Genomic DNA, 17,231 nt, shown 5'->3' on the forward strand with positions numbered 1-17,231 from the left:
GGGCGCCCAGGGGCTCTAGGCAGCCCGCGGGGGGCTTGTGGAGGCTTGAGTCCCATCGCTGTCCTCCTTCCCAGCAGCCCCCAAATTCCTACGAAAGGAAGTGGCAGTTTGAGACCTTCCGGCGGGGAAGGGGAAGCTTCCTCGCCTGGAATGACGCGGTGATTTGGCTGTAACGGCCCCCTGCTATTCCCAGGAACACATGTTTCCTACAATTAACGGGCACTTATTTTTAGCGATGCCAATCGAGCGTCAAACAGAGCAGCAATTCTACCGCCCGCCTTGGGATCCTCAGGACCACGAGAAGCCCCAGGGCCGAGCCTAGCTCTTTCAGCCAGGAAGACACAGATCACCTGAGCGGGGGTTGGGGGGGGCACGGCGGCTCTCGTGAGGGATTGGAGCCCCTGCGTCCTGGGGGAATGTGCTGCCAGTGAGCCGCCCTTCAGTTCCCTTCTCGATGGCAGCCGTGCATGCACAGAGAGAAACCAAGAGTACAAGACGTCGAGGTTGGAGGGTGCCCTGGTAAATCTGACTGTGTGTGAGCAAGGGGACTCGGCTGGGGGTGGGGGGCAGCCCTCACCACACAGCCCTGCCTTTGGGATTCCTCTGCTGCTTCCGGGAGAGTTTCCATCCCCAAATCCCTCAGCAACAGCCCTGAAATACAGCACCTCTAATATAGCTGGATCCCGGGGCTAGAGGGACAGCACAGCTGGGAGGGCACTGCCTTGCACCAGCTGGCCTGGGTTCGATCCCCGGCTCCCCATATGATCCCCTGAGTCCCACCAGGAGTGATCCCTGAGCACAGAGCCAGGAGCAAGCCCTGAACACCGCCAGGTGTGGCCCCAAACCAACCAACCAAAAGCAATAAAAGAGCTGACACTTTCATGGCAGAATGCTCTGAACCAGTGGGGGCGAGGAGACCCATTGTCGCCCATTCCGTATGTGGTGGATATATTTTGATTTCAGCACTCTAAACCGTAATCATTCTCTAGTTTCCGTCTCTCATTCGTTCATCCCTTTTGTACACGGATTGTCAACATTGCTAGCTCACAATCCAGTAGCTAACAAATTTATTCACAAGAGTGCAGGTCTGTGTAGCGCGCCCTTATTTTTGCCATGCTATTGGAAAACAGCATTTTCCCGGCACATCCTCTTGTTCCCGCCCCTGAAAATGGGGTTATTCTATTCAATGAGATGCAAATGGGATCATCTGTTGCAGTTCCCTGCTCCATATTAAATCTTCCTCACCCTGCCACCCACTAGAAGACGTGTCCAGCTGCCGGCATTCTAAGTGTTGACAGGCCCTCGGCACCACCTGTGGCCGCCCATGCAGCTCGGAGGACCTCGCCCCGGGGCCCAGCCCCCCGCCCCTCCACCTCCCACCCGCCACCTCCCAGCTAAGCCGGAAAGTTGGGGTGGACGTTTAGAGAGATAAATAAATTGGACCCTGGAGAAAATCACAGTGATTTATTGGTTTCTCTTTTCAGATATTCAATTCCTCCTAAATGGATATTTCCTATTGATTTTAGCATGAAACTGTCTTTCATAAAACTCACCCCTCCCTGTGCCCTCGTCCAGTTCCAACCCCTGTTTCACTCTCAGTCCTGAGCTGCACAGGACCCCTGGGTGTCTTCCATCCCCACCCCCCAAGTGCCTGCCCCCACCCAGGCTGCACTGGACGTGTCCAGGCTGGTCCTGCCGGTACTGAAGCAGCCGGCACCTTCATTTCAATGGTGTGAGCACGTACGGCACCGTGCTATGCAGTTTCCATGTTGCTCTGCCCCCTGCACCCGTTCACTTCCACCCCATCCTGTTCTTCCCATTCCCAATGCTCAGTCATCTCTGCTGTGTGACCAGGGCCACCGCCTGCGTCGTTGTCAAATGCTGCCTCCCCGGTGCTTAATCTCCCGATGCCGCATGGGTGAGCCCTTCTCCCCAGCACTCACCTCCCTAAACATGGTGCCCCCTGGGTCCGCAGAGGCTGCCATGGGCCACACAATCCCACCTGCCACTCTCACTGGGCCCAGAGTGCCCGGCACACCGGGGGACCCTCCCCCCCCCCAGCAGGATGTCTGTGTGGGGAGCTGGTGATACAGCTGGATCTGACCCACCTCTCTGGCCCCGGCAGGTCTTCTGTGACTTCCATGGACACTCGCAGAAGAAGAATGTGTTCATTTATGGCTGTAGCGCCCAGGAGACCCTCTGGCAGGCGGGCTCCCCGGTGGGCACCTCGGCCGTGGCGGAGGACGCCAGCTACCGGGTGAGTCTGGGCAGTGCCAGGATCCCTCTTCCCTTCAAGGCCTGCCTCGATGCCCCATAACGTTGGTTTTTCCTTAACGGGCTCTTGGATCCTTCCAGGGACAGTTACTCCATGTTCCAGCACCAATAACGATACCAGTCATAGCAGTAGATGGTCGCGCCCTCCTGATTTTTACCACTTGGCAGCCTGTTGCTCTGAATTCTTTGCTGCATGAGATACCAGCCTGCAAAGTGCACAGGAATCTGAGATGGGGCTCCCTGGGGACCCGGATCTTTAGGGCTTCTCCGAGAGCCACACGCCCTCCCCCTATCGCATCACACTGGGTCCCTCAGAACTGCCAGGAGGGATCTCTGAGACCAGAGCCAGGAGTGAGCCCTGAGCACCGCCAAGTGTGGCTCCCCCACCCCCCCCCCCCACCACCCAAATGTGGCTATAAAGCAAGTCTGTTATAGAAGACTTGGAGCCAGAATGTTCGGAGAGTTTTCACAAGCCACTCAAGAGAGGGCAGACACTTTTAAGAAGGAGCGAAAGATGCCATCGAATCACTGAATGTCCATATGGCACGTCCAGTGTGGCTCAGGCAGCCGCCCACAGCGCTGTCCACACCCAGACGCCCACACTGACCCTCTGCCCAGGGGGGTCATGCCAAGCATATTCCAATCTCAGGTGGGAATTCTGAACTCAGGAGCGGCTGGAGCAGGAAGGAGATTCTGGCTCGAGACAGGGCAGCAAGCGGCCAGGAGAGAGGCGTGCAGGGACCCTTCCTGCTGCTGTCTCAGCTCTGGGGTCTGCACACGGAGCAAACGCCTGTCCTCACGCCTCAGCAAATGCCCCTCAAACAGAGCCAGCCGCCGCGGCAGTGCCTTCCACCGCGGCCCTGAGCCCTTGACCGCCGCCATGGCAAGGGCCGTTATTATCCTCTTGCTTTCCCGACGGCCAGAGCGAGAGCTGGACAGGTTAAACCACCGGCTGTCTCCTGGATGAGCCAAGTCGAGTCTTTTGCTCACAAGACCCTGAGGTGCATGCAACGCACTCTGGCTCTGTGCTTAGTCCAGAAATTCTCAAAGCACCGAGGGTGGACAACGGGATCATGCCAGATGAGCTTCTCCCAGAGGTGGACAACAGGCAGGCTCCAGCTCCAGAGGGCACGGCCTGCCCACCTCTGAGACTCACAGCTCTGGCCTGTGCAAAAGGAGTCAGGCAAAAGTGAGCAGATGAAGCAAGGCTTCATTCAGGGTTCTAGAATGTGCCCCGAGACCAGGGTCCGACGTCCGTGTTGGCGTTTCCCCCCATGCTTTGGGGGCTCCAGGACACTCCCCACTTCTCAGCCGCCAGGAGTCGCTGTGCCAACATGGGAGAGGGGCAGTGCTGAGCCCCTGGGAAGTGGCCAGCCAGCATCTCCCTCCAGGTGCCCGTGTCGCCTGCCATGTCTCAGGGCTGTGAGGGATCCGTGGGCAGCCACGGGAGTGAGGGGCACATTTCTACATTCCCTTCTATTTGTCTGTTTACATAGGGGGTGGCGGTCCCAAGCAACGCTCAGGAGCCCCGAGATGGAGCTCAGCCACCTGGGCCTGGGGTCACACGATGTCAGGGGCCACATGGTGCTGTGCCAGGCCTGCGCCCTGACCACTGACCCACAGCCTGGCCCCTTTCTGGCACGTGTCCAGCTCACCGTCCGGTTTCTTAGGCTGGGCCCAGCTGGCTGCGAGACCCACCTTGCAGTCCCATGGACGGGCTGGGTAAATGGCCCTGGCGGCTCATCCTGCCTGTGTGTTTTCTCGCCCGTAGCTGCTGCCCCAAATCCTCGACAAGCTTGCGCCGGCCTTCACGATGAGCAGCTGTAGCTTCCTGGTGGAGAAGTCGCGGGCGTCCACGGCCCGGGTGGTGGTGTGGCGAGAGCTGGGCGTGGTCAGGAGCTATACCATGGAGGCCAGCTACTGCGGCTGCAACCAGGGCCGCTACCAGGTAAGGCAACCGGACACTGGCTCTGCCCGGCACCTCTGTGCGGGCCCTCACCCCTGCCTCTGCCTGCATCTCCGGTAGGTAGGTGGGCCGGGCCGGCCCTGCCGTCTGGCAGAGCTGGCCCACTGCCTGTTGTCACAGCAGCTCCTCTGTCCAGCCTGGAGGAATCTCGTGTGTGTGTGTGTGTGTGTGTGTGTGTGTGTGTGTGTGTGTGCGCGCGCGCATGCCCGTGTGCTCACATGTGACTGCAGAGCTGTTTCCTCTGGCCTGCCCTCCAGGGCACCTTCTCCACCACATGCCCTGCCTGGCAGCCACGGCCTTTCACAGCAGTGCACTGTGTCCCCCCTGCCCTCCCCCCACACTCCTAAATGGTGTGGGCTGGCACCAGAGCCTATGGCGCTTTCTTAGCCTTGCGCTGTTTCGTGGCCCTGCAGAGTCCACAGGTCTGTCTGTTCTGTGGCTGTGCACAGTCTGCGGGTCTGTCTGTACTCCGTGTCACTCTGTGGACTGTGCCCCTTGGAGCGGGCAGCTCCCTGATGTGCTGCCATCAGGCCATGCATGAGTGTATGCTGACGGGGGTGAGGGGTCTGGAGCCGGGGAAAGGGTTCGTGGGCATCACTCATCCCCCACTATGTGGACGGCTCCAGCCACTGCAGGGCTATCCTCGCTGCTCATCCCGCCCCTTGCCGAGCGTAAATAAAGCTTGCTGGGACAGCGCCAAGGAAACGAGGCTTTAAATTTGCTTGGCCCGCAGAGAGATGAGTCCTCCGTGGCTTCCCTTCAACCCCACCAATTCCGGGGCCTCTTCAGCATTGAAGCTAGCTGTGCTGGTCTGAGACGCATCCCAGGCAGCCAGGAGGCCCAGTCCTAGGGTCACTGGCCAGGGGTGGGTGGGGAGCAGCAGGGGGTGGGCACTCGTTGCCACAGGAGTTCGGCGCTGCCGTGTTGGCTGCCCGTTTTGGTAAAGACCCAGGTCGCATCAGCCCTGCTTTCGAGAGTCACCGTGAGTGAATGCGCAGATTGTGGGCCAGAATCAACCTCTGCGTCTAGTCTTGCTGAAGAGACATCCGAAGGGATGTGGGCTGGGCATCAGTAGCGCCCACCCACCTGTGCCGCCCCTCCCCAGGAGTTCTGGTGAAGGCACCGGTGAGCACGCATATGGCAACCTGGAAGTCTGATCCTCGGACACACAGGATGCAGAGGGACAGAAGGACCACATGTGTGGTCCTTGGGTTCGTGGGGGCAGACAAACACCCCTGCTCTTGTTTCAGATGCCATCCTGTACACCTTGGCATTCACCGAGGGCAAATTTCTACCCGGGCTCACCAAGCACCGATCCAGCTCATAGCTTGGAGTCATGTCAGGGTTGTATGAATCTGCCACCTCTGAGCCATGGCAGGCAGCCCCCTGGCTCAAGGCTCACAACCCCTTCCATGGAGTGCCCCGGGGGGTGGGGGCAGGGGGGCATGGAGGGTGCCCAGGAAAGGGCTCAGAGCTCCAGATCTCAGCTCTGACCCTTGAGGTCTCCTGTGGTGCCTTATATGTGATCACCCAGTGATAAGGAGGAGGAGGGGCCAGGGGACACCCCCACTGGCCTCCACCCAGGGTGGACCCCCGGCCCCCACCCAGGCAGACAACCGACTTCCTGTCCCAAGGCCAGGCTCTATATGAAACACTCTCAGCCCGGCCGTCTCCTGCCCTTCGGAGGCAGCAAGTGAGTGAGAACCTCCGTGGCCCGAGACGGGGATCATTTCACACGGGAGGAGACGCTCAGGGCTGGGAAGCCGGGATGTGCCCTCCCCATTGGGCACCTCTCCCTTTCCCGTGGGCCAAGCAGCTCTCCCAAGGGCAGTGAGTCCTCCGTGCCGGGCCAGGCATTTTCCTTCCTTCCCTCCGTCCTGACAACAGAAACCGTTTTGCCGTGGTCTCCCTCAAGCCCGCCCCATCAGCTGTTCCCAGCACACTACACGCCCAACTTGTTAGGCTCGGAGTGAGAGACCATTTCTGAGGGTGACATGCGTCTTGGAGCTGCACGGAAGGACGGCAGTTACTGTCTTCACAGGCCCGTTAGTAACGTGCTAGTTTCCGTTGTCTTCCAGAGAGTCAGTCAGATCATCTTTTTTCTACTTTTCCAGTTCTCTGCCCTTTTTTTTCCCCTGTGGCTGCATCTGCCCACCAGTGTCCCTGATAGTTACTTAATGGGGACATGCCACCAACTGAGACATGGACCTCTTAGGGGACCAGTCCAAAGAGCTGCGGGTCTGCTCTGAGGAACAGCTGGTAGGGAGTGAAGCAGCCGGCAGGGGGCTTTCTGTTTAGGGACGTCTGATCTCTGTGGACAGCTGTGGGCTGGTGATGTGGGCCCCACCTTTTGGGCATTTGCACGGACAGATGCACGTGGTATGTGGCCCCCCGTCTGTGGTTTGAGGCTCTTGTGAATAACTGACCCTCCAACCCCCATCCCCTGCCAGCCTCTCTCCTGGAATTGCCACTGGCGAAGGGCTGGGGGACAGCCCAGGGCTTAGAGGAAGGACGCAGATGGTCTGAGGGGAGACTCACACCTCCCCAGCCCCTCGGTGACCCCCACTTTCCACACCACGGTTCTGCCCCCATCCTTCCTTCCTTGACCCCCAGCTGGCTCCACTTCTGGTCAACTCACAGCTGTTTGGGGTGATCAGTTGGTTGGTTCCATCACCTGGAAGAACCAGGTCAAGTTTTCTTAGAACCTCTGTGCCCCGCTGTTCCCACCCCCCAAGAGTGAAGGAACTAAATTCTCTGGAGTGTGGTTTGCATGTCCAGAGCTACCCACAGCCTCCTGCTGGCAGCTGGTCAGCCGTGCCAGTACTGGGTGTAGATGGCATGGCTGGGTCCTTCTTCTTTTTTGTTTCTCCCAACATCTGCATTCTCTGACAACCCCGTCCTGGTAGGGTTCTGGGGAGAGCAGGGGGATCGCGAAGCCTGCTTTGCTATCTGGTGTCTCGCTCGTTTCAGGGATGCTGGTAGGAAGGCTGGACTGTTCTCCCTTTCCCTGCCGGCTGCAGTTGGAGGCTTCTCCTCTCTTGGGTGTGAGCTGACCCTCCGGCTCGTTGCTCCTTTCTTCCCATGAGCCGACTCCGCAGCCGCCTTTGAGGGTGATCTCAGAGCACGCGAGCCGCCTGCCCTCGCCTCAGGCTTCACGGGGCAATGACACAGCCCCCCCAGAGCCACGCGCAGTCCCGCAACGTCTGTCGGCTCAGCACTGTGATAAGATAGTGAAGGAATTAAATACAAATCAAGAGGCAGAGATGCTAATAAGGTTGCCGGCAGGGCCCTTTCCCGGGATTACAGAAACCCTTGGAGTGGTGAATTTTAAACGCCCGCCGTGGAAAATAATGCCACGTCTCTGCACCAGGAGCGTCTCCGGGGCCGGGGATCAGCCGGCGGAGCTCAGATGGCCGTGCAGCCCTTCAAACTCAGTCGGCTTCAAAGGGCCAAGAGGAAGAAAAGCAGGTTTAGCTCTGTCTGTCTTATCCCCCCTGGGGGCGGTGTTAATGCAGTAATCCAGACACCCCCAGGAGCAGACAAAAACCGCAGGAAAAATCAATCCAGGCTGGGCTTCAGCGGCACGGCCCTCCGGGAGAGGTGGCCGGGCGGGCATCTGGCCTGGGCCCTCGGCCACAATCTTGGGGTCACGCCTCCCCTCAGACGCGTGGGCTCAGGGCTCCAACCCCGCAGCCACTTCCCAGAGCCCTGATGGGGGCGTGGAGGGAGGGGCAGCCAAGCTCTGCGGGACACGGTCCAGTTCGAGCTCGGGCCTCGTGTCCGTGTCTGTGTTGGGCAGCCTCTACAGGCCGGGCACCTACTCTCTCACTGAGGCAGCTCAGGACAGACCGGACGTGGGAGGCACCTCCTCTCTGGGGTGTCTGCACCCACCACTCCACAGATGGGCTTCTGTGGCGGGGGGTGGGGTGGGGCGCAGCTAACCCCTGACCGCGGCCACCCCAGTTCCATCCCCAGCACTGCATTCTCCCCAAAGCCAAGCTTCTCAGACCCTCCATTAGGGAGCCGAAGTGTAGGCAATGGCCCCTGTCTCCCCAGGCAAGTTTGCATGTGGTATTGGGGGCATGGGGAGGGCTTCCAGCCCGACTGGTGCAGGTCAGTGAGAGGGAACCGGCTGTGAGTTATTTTTGGTGACAGGAGGGGGTATTGGTGGGCAGGTGGGGAATGTGGTTATGGGTCCCCAACCTCCTGGCTTCCATCCTGGCTGCTCTCATGCCCTTTAAGCCTCATTTCCAACCCTGCCCCGCCCTCCCGGGAACTGGGCTGGGCAGTGTCCACCCCTGGCCTCCTCAGGGAAGTGTCCTGAGTCCCAGACCCCTTGGCTGCATCTCGGAAGGTGCAGGAAGCTTCTTCGAGGGGGCATGTGGAGGAGGGCCATCGTGATCGTTTTACGGGATGGATTGCTGGTCACACACACAGCGGAGAACTCCGGGAAGCCACCCATCATGCCAATAAAATCTCATAGCGCACTCTCACAAACCTGGTTAGCTGCTGAGCCAAAAAACCCGCAGGCGGGAGCACAGTCTGGTGGCAAGGGGGACTGCCAGGGGGGCTCCCACCTCTGATCGGTGCCCCTCCCCCTTCCCGTTCTCATCCCCTCACAGCCGCTCAAAGTGTGTCCCGGCAGGCTGCTGAGTGCAGGAAGCAGGGCGCGCGGCAGAAATGCGGGTCCAGACAGGCTGGCGACAGAGGAGACCCCTCTCTGTAGGTCTGCACAGTCAGCTGGAGCTGGGGGACCCTCAGGATCCCTGGCTTCGAAAGCCAAGCCTTTTGCTAGCATCCAGGAGCTGATGTGAGCTGGGGGCGGCGGGGGGGGGGGGGTGTCCCAACAGGTGTCCGAGACTGGGGACTTGTCCCATGCAAACTCCTAAGAACAGCCCTTCCAGTTTCAGATGATACAGTCAGCTCCGGCAGCACCACTACAAAGTTCCCAAAGAGTATCAACGCCTGTGAACGGCACCCGATTCCATCAGTCAAGGATGGCGCAATAGAGAGGGAGTCTGCCTGAGCGCAGTGGTGGTCATGGTGACCAGTGCTCAGGGGGCATTGCTGTGCTCGTGGTGCCTTAGCCACACTCCAAAGCCACACTCCAATCATTTATTCCTGGCAACATGTGACCCCAGGAAAGCAGGGCCATCACTGCAGCCCTCTTGGTGCACTGGGGAAGACGTGTCTCTCAGACGCTCAGAACAATGTCGCAAGCCTGCTCCATGCTAACCCTCACCATCACCCCAACTGTCAGCTTCTTCGGATAAGTGTCCACCTCAACCTGCTATTGGGCAAACAGAGCTAAAGGACACCCATCTGTACCCCACGTCTGACAGCCTTGTCTTCCTTAGAACCAGGACACTCCAGAACCTTGTGCCTCGGTGGTACCACCTTCTCTTTGGGGAGGACGTTTTCCATTGTCCTCAAACTTGGGCAGGACAGTGAGTGTGTGTGATGGGAAGACTTGTGCCTGCAAAGATCACAGCAAGACATAAACCTGGACAAAATCATCGAGAAGAAAATGGAGACAGCGTGTTGTAAAATGCGGTGTTTGGTTAAGACAAAGGAAAAATCACTCAAGAACACGAAGGTTTCTAAAAAATATTTAAGGGTTCTACTTACTGGTAATGTAGATGATTAAGATGGGAGCCCCGACTGTTAAAGATGTGAATCTGATATTAGATTACATTAGGCCCTCCCGTTGATCGTCGATTTGCTCGAGCGGGCCCAGTAACGTCTCCATTGGAGACTTTGTTGTTACTGTGTCTGGCATATCGAATACTCTCGGTAGCTTGCCGGGCTCTCCGAGAGGGGCAGAGGAATCGAACTCGGGTCGGCCATGTTGGCCCCTTGTAAGGCGAACGCCCTACCCGCTGTGCTATCGCTCCAGCCCAGATTACATTAGAATTATCATAATTCTTAAGAGCAAGAAAGCCGATATTTCTCCTTTCTCCAATTCTGCGTAATTACCCAGAGAAAAATGTGTTCCATTCAGTAATAGACTCGATTTAGGGGCTCTTTGGGGGGAATGGTGGAGAAGTGTGACGGTCAGTTACAAAGAGTCTCTGGAGAAAAGGGCGGTTTTCACAATGTCCCTCGCGGTGGACTGGGCACTCAGTCAGCACCAGGACTGGTCCAGGATTCCCAAAGGCTGCCTGGACCCTCAGCGCCGACGTCAGGACAAGCCCCACATGAGGGGCAGGTTGGAGTGTGGATGCTGCTGGCCCATTATGGAACCAGTTCTGCCCTGCGTGTGTGACAGGCAGATTTAGAATATTCCCTTGGTTGACTTTAGACATATGGTAAGATGTAAAATTTGCAGGAGCAGGGGCCAGAGAGCTAGTCCAGGGGCTCAAGTGCTTGTCGCATGTGGCCAGCACCACATACGGTCCCCTGAGCACCAACCAGGAGTCACTCCTGAGCACAGAGCCAGGAATAGCCCCTGAGTACTGCCCTCACTCCAGACAAATAGACAAACTCTGAGAGGGTTCAAAGGCAGAGGATTAGAGCCTGTGATTTGCATGTGGCAGACTTGAGTTTGATTCGTGGCATCACAGGGTCCCTGGCACCGGCTGGAGTGACACCCCCCCACCCCGTCCCCATTGTACTGCTGGGTGTGACCCAGACACCACCGAATGAGTGAAAAATTCAGCACAGCTCTAGTTGGTCGTGGGCAGCCAGTGCTGGCTGGTCATTGGGAGTCAATCGGAGGGTGAGTTTGGGTTCAAGCAGAAATAGGAGCGTGGAGCCAGGCCCTCGGGTGCTGGCGGTTCCCTGTCCTGCCCTTCTTCAGGGGAGCCTGCCGGGTGGGAGAGGTGGGCGGAGGGGGGCGTGGGAGCAGCTTTGAACGGGAGGTTGAGATAGATTAACTTTCTGTCTGGGACTCAGAAGGATATTGATTAACGGCCGGCTGCTCTCAGAAGAAGAGAATGACTTATTTAGGGGGCAGGAAACGGAGGTGGTCGTCACGCTGACAGCCGCCTGCTCTTCCTGAGGCCAATGTTCCCGCCCCCCTCCGTGGGTTCACCTGCCCGGGGCCGGCAGGCTCTGGCCCCAGGATGAGCTGCTGTGTTTGCTCCCTCCTGACGAGGATGGTCCACCACTCTGATGGGAATCCACTCACTCAAGTGGACCTTGGCAGGGGCGGGCAGGGAGGCGCTGAGCCCAGATGCCCTTGGCATCTTGGTCCCCACCAGTAATTCCTTCCTGCCCTAGCGCCCAGACGCTTCCTCCCAGCAGGCCCCTGTTCTGAGCAACACCAGCTCCAGAGCAGAGATGGACTGCAGGGCCCAGGCAGCGGGGGCCAAGCGCGTAGACGCTCCCAGCCTGGCGTTGTGTCTCATCCCGAGGATCCAGGAAATGCCGGCGGTACAGCCGGCCCGACTCTCTGTGGCAGAATAGCCCAAGCTGAAACCAAAACATGCAAAATACCTGCTGGGTTATAGATCGGCTGTTTGAAATGGCCGTCAGGTCATCCCCCAAATAGTGGCACGCTTGACGTGCCCTGTTGTTGGATCTCACCTAGAATCCCTTCCACAAGGGCATGGCTACCAGGGGGTGGATACCAGCCCTGGGTCCCGTTTTGGGATGCAGGGGTGCCTGGCAGACAGCTGAGGGGCTTTGCTGCAGAATGCAGTAGAATCAAGCTGGTTGTCTTGGTGGCATCTTTCAAGGGTGAGGCAGGGGTATGGCCACTGGTCCTGCTAGACCTGAGAAACGAGGGCCATGAAGATGGCTCAGTGGTCAGTGCTCGCTGTATCTGGGGAAGGCTTTGACCCCCAACTTTCCCCGCCATGGGGTATTCTAGAACTGCAGACCTATGAGGGCCCAGTTTGAGCTCTTCAGGAAGCACCCAGCAGTGCTCCAAGCTCTTGTGTTCATCGTACCACAGCAGCGTGGCTTCCGTGTCCCAGCATCATTGTCCGTCAGTGTGAGATGGTTTCCTGGGGGACATGCCCTCAGTCAGAAGTGGTCCAGCAGAGGCAGGAAGTGGGACCCCAGAGACTGTGGAAAAGGAGGTGCTTCTCCTGCTCCCTGACCTTCCCCCTTCTCTCCCCCTCCCCCACCACCCATTCATCTGCACGTCTGTGAGGCGGCTGGCCTGGGGCCTCGAGGCAGCAGTAGAAGGACCCGAGGCCAGTGCCTCCGGCCAGGCAGAGGAGGGTCCTCATGCTGCTCCCCAGATTCTCCTCATTCCCGTGAGTCCCCTGAGCATCCCCAGAAGCCTACCTGGTCACTTCCGCAAGCTCCCAGGATGACTGGTACGGAAGCGCCGGGTCCCCAGTGCTCACTTGCCCCCGCCTTCTGCCCTGGCAGAGACCAGGCTCTGCCACTGAGGCAAGGGGGCAGAGGCACAGACTGGGCTCAGGAGAAGCAGGCACTGGACCCCGCTGCAGCTGAGGGCTGGGCTAGCCCAGGAGGAAGGGGTGGATTCGGCACCTCGAGGGGGCTCAGCCCTTCCCCTCTCCCCCTACACCCCTTCCATATGGCAGAGAAGGAAGCCGGGTGCACGGGGGCCAGAGTTTAATCATCTGCGTGCAAAGTGCCAGAATCGGCGAAAGCTTATCCTGGCGTGGAAGGGAGCCAGGGGGCCGGCGGACGCGGCAGCTGTCTCACGGGCTTCCTCTCCCCCCACCTCCACCCCCCAAGCCCTGAGGGGCCTTTTCCCCACCGGCCTTGCCAAGAAGAGGGGGAACGAGCGTGAGGTGGGGGCGATTCTCCCGCCAGGCTCCCGCCAGGTCCCCATACACAGCTCTGAGGAAAGAAGGCAGCCGGGTGGGCACTGAGCTCCGGGCAGGCACAGGCGCTGAGGGACAAGCAAGGCCCACAGGCGCCGCTCGGAGGCGCTGTGCACCTCCCCGGACTCCACGCCACCCCGACAGCTGTCACAGCCTCACCAACCGGGTGGGGTTTGGATGCTGGCCCAGCGCTGCGGGAGGAGGACGTTTCCGTGTAATCCAAGAACGCACCGTTTTCAGAGACGTCCAAAGACTTGTCAGCTGGTGCTCAGCTCCCAGGCAGGAGCCCCCGTATCCTGGTCCGTGCCCCCAATCTGGCCTGGTGTCACTGCCGTCTCGTCCCCCGGCCGCACACTGGGCCCAGTCTCCTCTCGGCTCCTTCTCTCCCTGGGACAGTCTCCATTCATCAACGGGTGCTTCCGAGTGCTGAGGGGGTGCTGAGGGGGCTGTATGCAGGCTGGGGGTCCTATAATACAAGGCATGTGCCCCCGCCTCTGAGCTGTCCCCAGTCCCCTCCGTGGCCACCTGGGCTAGCGGTCACTAGGGCCCAGGAAGGAGAGGAAAACGGTTTCATGTCCCCGTTGGCAGGAAGGCTAGGTGCACAGGTGTGTCCGAGAGTGAGACGCTGGTATCATGACTCCCCAGGGCCCCCAGGACGCCCAAGAGTGAGACGCGGGTATCAACCCCCGGGGCCACCAGGACGCCCAGCTGGCGTGGACAAGTGACCCCACGTTGGATTTCTAGAGCGACTGTGACGACTGAAGAGGGAAGTGGCAGGGTAGCAAAGGAACGGAGCTCAACTGCTTCCCTCTTCTCGCTGCGGCCGTTGCTCCTAGCCTGTGGAGCGTTTTCCATGATGTCGGTGCCTGAGTGATTCTGCTGTGCCAGCCAGAGAGCGTCTGGGGCCCGAGGCGGTTGTGAGAGGCCGGCAGGGGTGCTGTCGGATTCACTAGAAGCCTCATTCTTTGCGGCTTTATCTTGTGTCACAGATAAAGGAAATCATCCCTCCGTCCTAGGCAGGCTCACGGCGTCTGCTGCTTCTGTGCGTGGGGCCCTTTGGTTGAATGATTTGCAGCCGGGGCGGCCACTCGTGGGCCTCTGGGTGAGCCCAAACCCTTCTCGGCATCTCAAGGAACGTGGGTCCCAGCCTGGGAAGCAAGGACATAGTGTTTGCTAGTTCTCTCTGAATCTGTAGCATTGCCAGGGTATTTTTTTTTTTTATGTTTGAAACTTTATTTCAACACCATGGCTTTAAAGTTGTCTATAAATACAGTTGCTGCTGGCATTCAGTGTTCCACACCACCCTTGGGACCTTCCCTCCACTAAGGTCCTTAGTTTCCCACCCTCCCTGCCAAGCCCATCTCCGTGGCAGGCACAAAATAATTGACTCTATATTGCTTGTTACAACAAAATGGCTAATAGGATGATCAAAAAAAAAAGTTCGGTGAAAGAGTACCTGTGAAAAGTGTTATATGGCACAGTGGGGTCACAAAGTCCCTGTCGGAGGCTTGGTGGTGCTGGCGGGGTCTTCTGTGGTCTTGTTTTCGCTCATGCGCTTAGCAGGTTTCTCTGCTTCTTTCCTGCCTGTTTCCGTGCCCCACTGGGCGGTGAGTACTGTGAAATGCAGAGGAGCCGTGGAACGGAGAGGATTTAATGGCCTGACATCTCTTTAGTATTAGTGAGGTGCTGGAGTGTTAGCCCAGCGGGGAGGGCGCTTGCCTTGCACGCAGCTGACCATGGTTCAATCCCCGGCATCCCATATGGTCCCACACAATTCCTGAGTGTAGAGCCACGAGGAACCCCTGAGCATCACCAGGTGTGGCCCCACAAAGCAAAAAAATAAAATAAAATAAGGCAAGTGAATGGTTTTTACGTTTGCAGGCTTTAAGCCCAAAAGTTCACTGAAGTAGACTTGGTGGTGATGGTGTGTGTGTGTGTGTGTGGGGGGGGGGGGGGGTTCGTGTAAATATGTCCTGAGGACAACTGAGGTACAAGATTCCCCAGACTCTGCCAGCTCGGTGACCGATCTGGAGAATTCCAACATTTCTTCTAGGGGCTCACTCGAAACCATGCCGCAAGCTGACTCCGCCCCTCTACAGGTTCAGTAACGGCTCCTGCCAGGTCCTGCTCCCGTCCGGTCCAGCCCGGGCCGAGGGCACGGAGGGGCAGGGCTGCTGCAGTGACTCACAGTTAAATAGCGACTCTCGGTTCCGGCCCTCGAGCCTTGTTGAGGAACAGGTGCTCAGCGATGAGACTCGCTCTCCAGCGCCTCTCGAAACTCCTCGAAACCAGCTGTCGCCAGCCTTAGTACGTTTTCTTATTTCTGGTTTGATGTTGGCTCTCGAGAAATGTTTGCAGAAGCGGAGGAATCCCAAGCTCTGCCCTCACCCCGCCTTTCCTCTGGCACGGGGTGGTTGGTTTATAGCCAGGTAGAGGCTGATAGTCACACATTCACTTAAACAAATGGGGGCGCGGGAGGGCGACAGTATTGCGGGGAGGGCGTTTGCCTTGCCCGTGGCAGACCCGGGTTCAATATCCGGCACCCCATATGGTCCCCCGAGTACTGCCAGGAGTGATCCCTGAGCATCACGGAGTATAGCCCCAAAACGAAACCAAAAACCAAAATTCTTTTTATTATGACACCGTTTTACCCCTCAGTTATGGGCAATTGCATTCAGGTGCTCTTATAGACCTCGTGCTCATATCGACCCATCCCACCACCAGCGTCCCAGGTCCCCTCCCACCCCCATCTGCTCCCCGGACGGGCACATTGCTAAGCTCGGTTACTGAGCCTGAATTCCTTCTCCCTGTCACTGACCTGAGGTTTGTGAACACAGTTACTCTAACGCCATGCACTTGATGCCCTTGGCTCTGCCCCGACCCCTTCCGCCCACTTTTAGCCCCCTTCAATTAGTTTCCTTCTCTGCCCTTCTCCTCCCCATACTCTGGGGTCAGGGGGGATCCTGGCACCCCTTCCTCAAGTTCTAACACTCGAGTCTCCAGGCCGTTCCCGGTGTAGCGCATCTGACGTGGTTGCACGAACATACCCAGCATCACCCGTCGGACCCACAGACTCATCAGCACTGGGCCCCTCACGCCTCCCTCCCACCCCGGCCAGGGGCCTGTTTCCAGTCTCACCAAGAGTTAGGATCAGGCGGCCACTCCAGGTTGGCTCCGCTCGCATGGACATAAGCATTGAGGTCCCCGCTATGTCCTTCTTCCCATCTCAGTTCCTGGCTGGCCACGGCGGCCTCAGCTGTCCACTCACCAAAGGGTGTCTTGGCTGCCTTCAACCCTCGGCAGTCCTGACCAAGGGTGCTAGAGAGAAGGAGGCGCAGGTTGGGTGGGTGTGTGGTCTCACTGCTGCAGGTGTAGACCAATAACTCGGCTGTGGGGGGTGACCTAGAGAGCGTGGGTCTAGCTTTGTGAGGAACCAGCGAACGGTTGGCTGCACCAACCCCTCTGTCCGGGGTCCAGGCACATGAACTCTGTCGCCTCTGTCAAACGGTCACCTGGGAGGCAAGTGGTATGTGTTTCTGCCTCCCTGTTGACCATGGCTGGTCCCTAGGGCGAGGAGGGGCCCTCAGCCCCCGCTGCCATCTGAGTCTCTTCTCTGGGGAGGGACGTGCCTCTGTCTCTTGCTCTCAGAGATGAGCTTGCCGGACTCTGAGCCTGCTTCAGTTTTGGTGTCTCCGTCACCCAAGAAACGACTTGCCAGGAGCTCTGCCTGCTGCTGAGTGGGACCAACTGGCTGTGGGACCCTCTGCCCACGGTGCCCCCTGGAGCCCCAAAGCTGGTGCCCGTGTCTGCTGTGTGTGTGCGTTCCTCCCTTTGTAAGCTCGTATTTCACAGGCCCTGGGCCAGAGGGGACCAGCGTTTTGCAAGACTCCTGAGCCCGTGGTGGCCAGGTGCACTGCTCAGAGGTGAGGCTGGAGGCATCACAAGTTTGGGGTTAGCCCCAGTCGCCCCGCTTCTCGGGAGAGAACAACAAGTAGCCCGACTGAAGACGAAGGTCCCTTTCGGGGCTGCTCACAGCCCGGGTGTCTGCTGAGCTGCAGAAAAACAAAATCTTGCTCCAAGGCACTGCCCGTTGGCTCTGACCAACAAGGGGCAACTCTTTGGGTTGTTTTTGGGTGGTCTCCTGGCAGGACTCAGGGACCATGTGGGCTGCTGGGGGTCTGGGGGACAGGAAAGGGCTCTCCTGATGGCAGAAAAGCATTCATGGCTCGGAAGTGTGGATGAGAAGG

At 58.6% G+C, this 17,231-nt stretch overlaps 1 protein-coding gene across 1 annotated transcript in view; it reads left to right on the forward strand.

Annotated features, from left to right (window-relative positions):
- Positions 1-17,231, forward strand: part of AGBL1 (AGBL carboxypeptidase 1) — a 241,787-nt gene that overhangs the window by 154,075 nt on the left and 70,481 nt on the right. The window contains exons 22-23 of the mRNA XM_056113915.1: positions 2,126-2,257; positions 4,046-4,222. Of these exons, the coding sequence (XP_055969890.1) occupies positions 2,126-2,257; positions 4,046-4,222 (309 nt within the window). The remainder of the gene's footprint in view (positions 1-2,125; positions 2,258-4,045; positions 4,223-17,231) is intronic.

The sequence above is a fragment of the Sorex fumeus genome, unplaced genomic scaffold (assembly GCF_029834395.1).
Source record: "Sorex fumeus unplaced genomic scaffold, SorFum_2.1 ptg000024l, whole genome shotgun sequence".
Taxonomy (NCBI): domain Eukaryota; kingdom Metazoa; phylum Chordata; class Mammalia; order Eulipotyphla; family Soricidae; genus Sorex; species Sorex fumeus.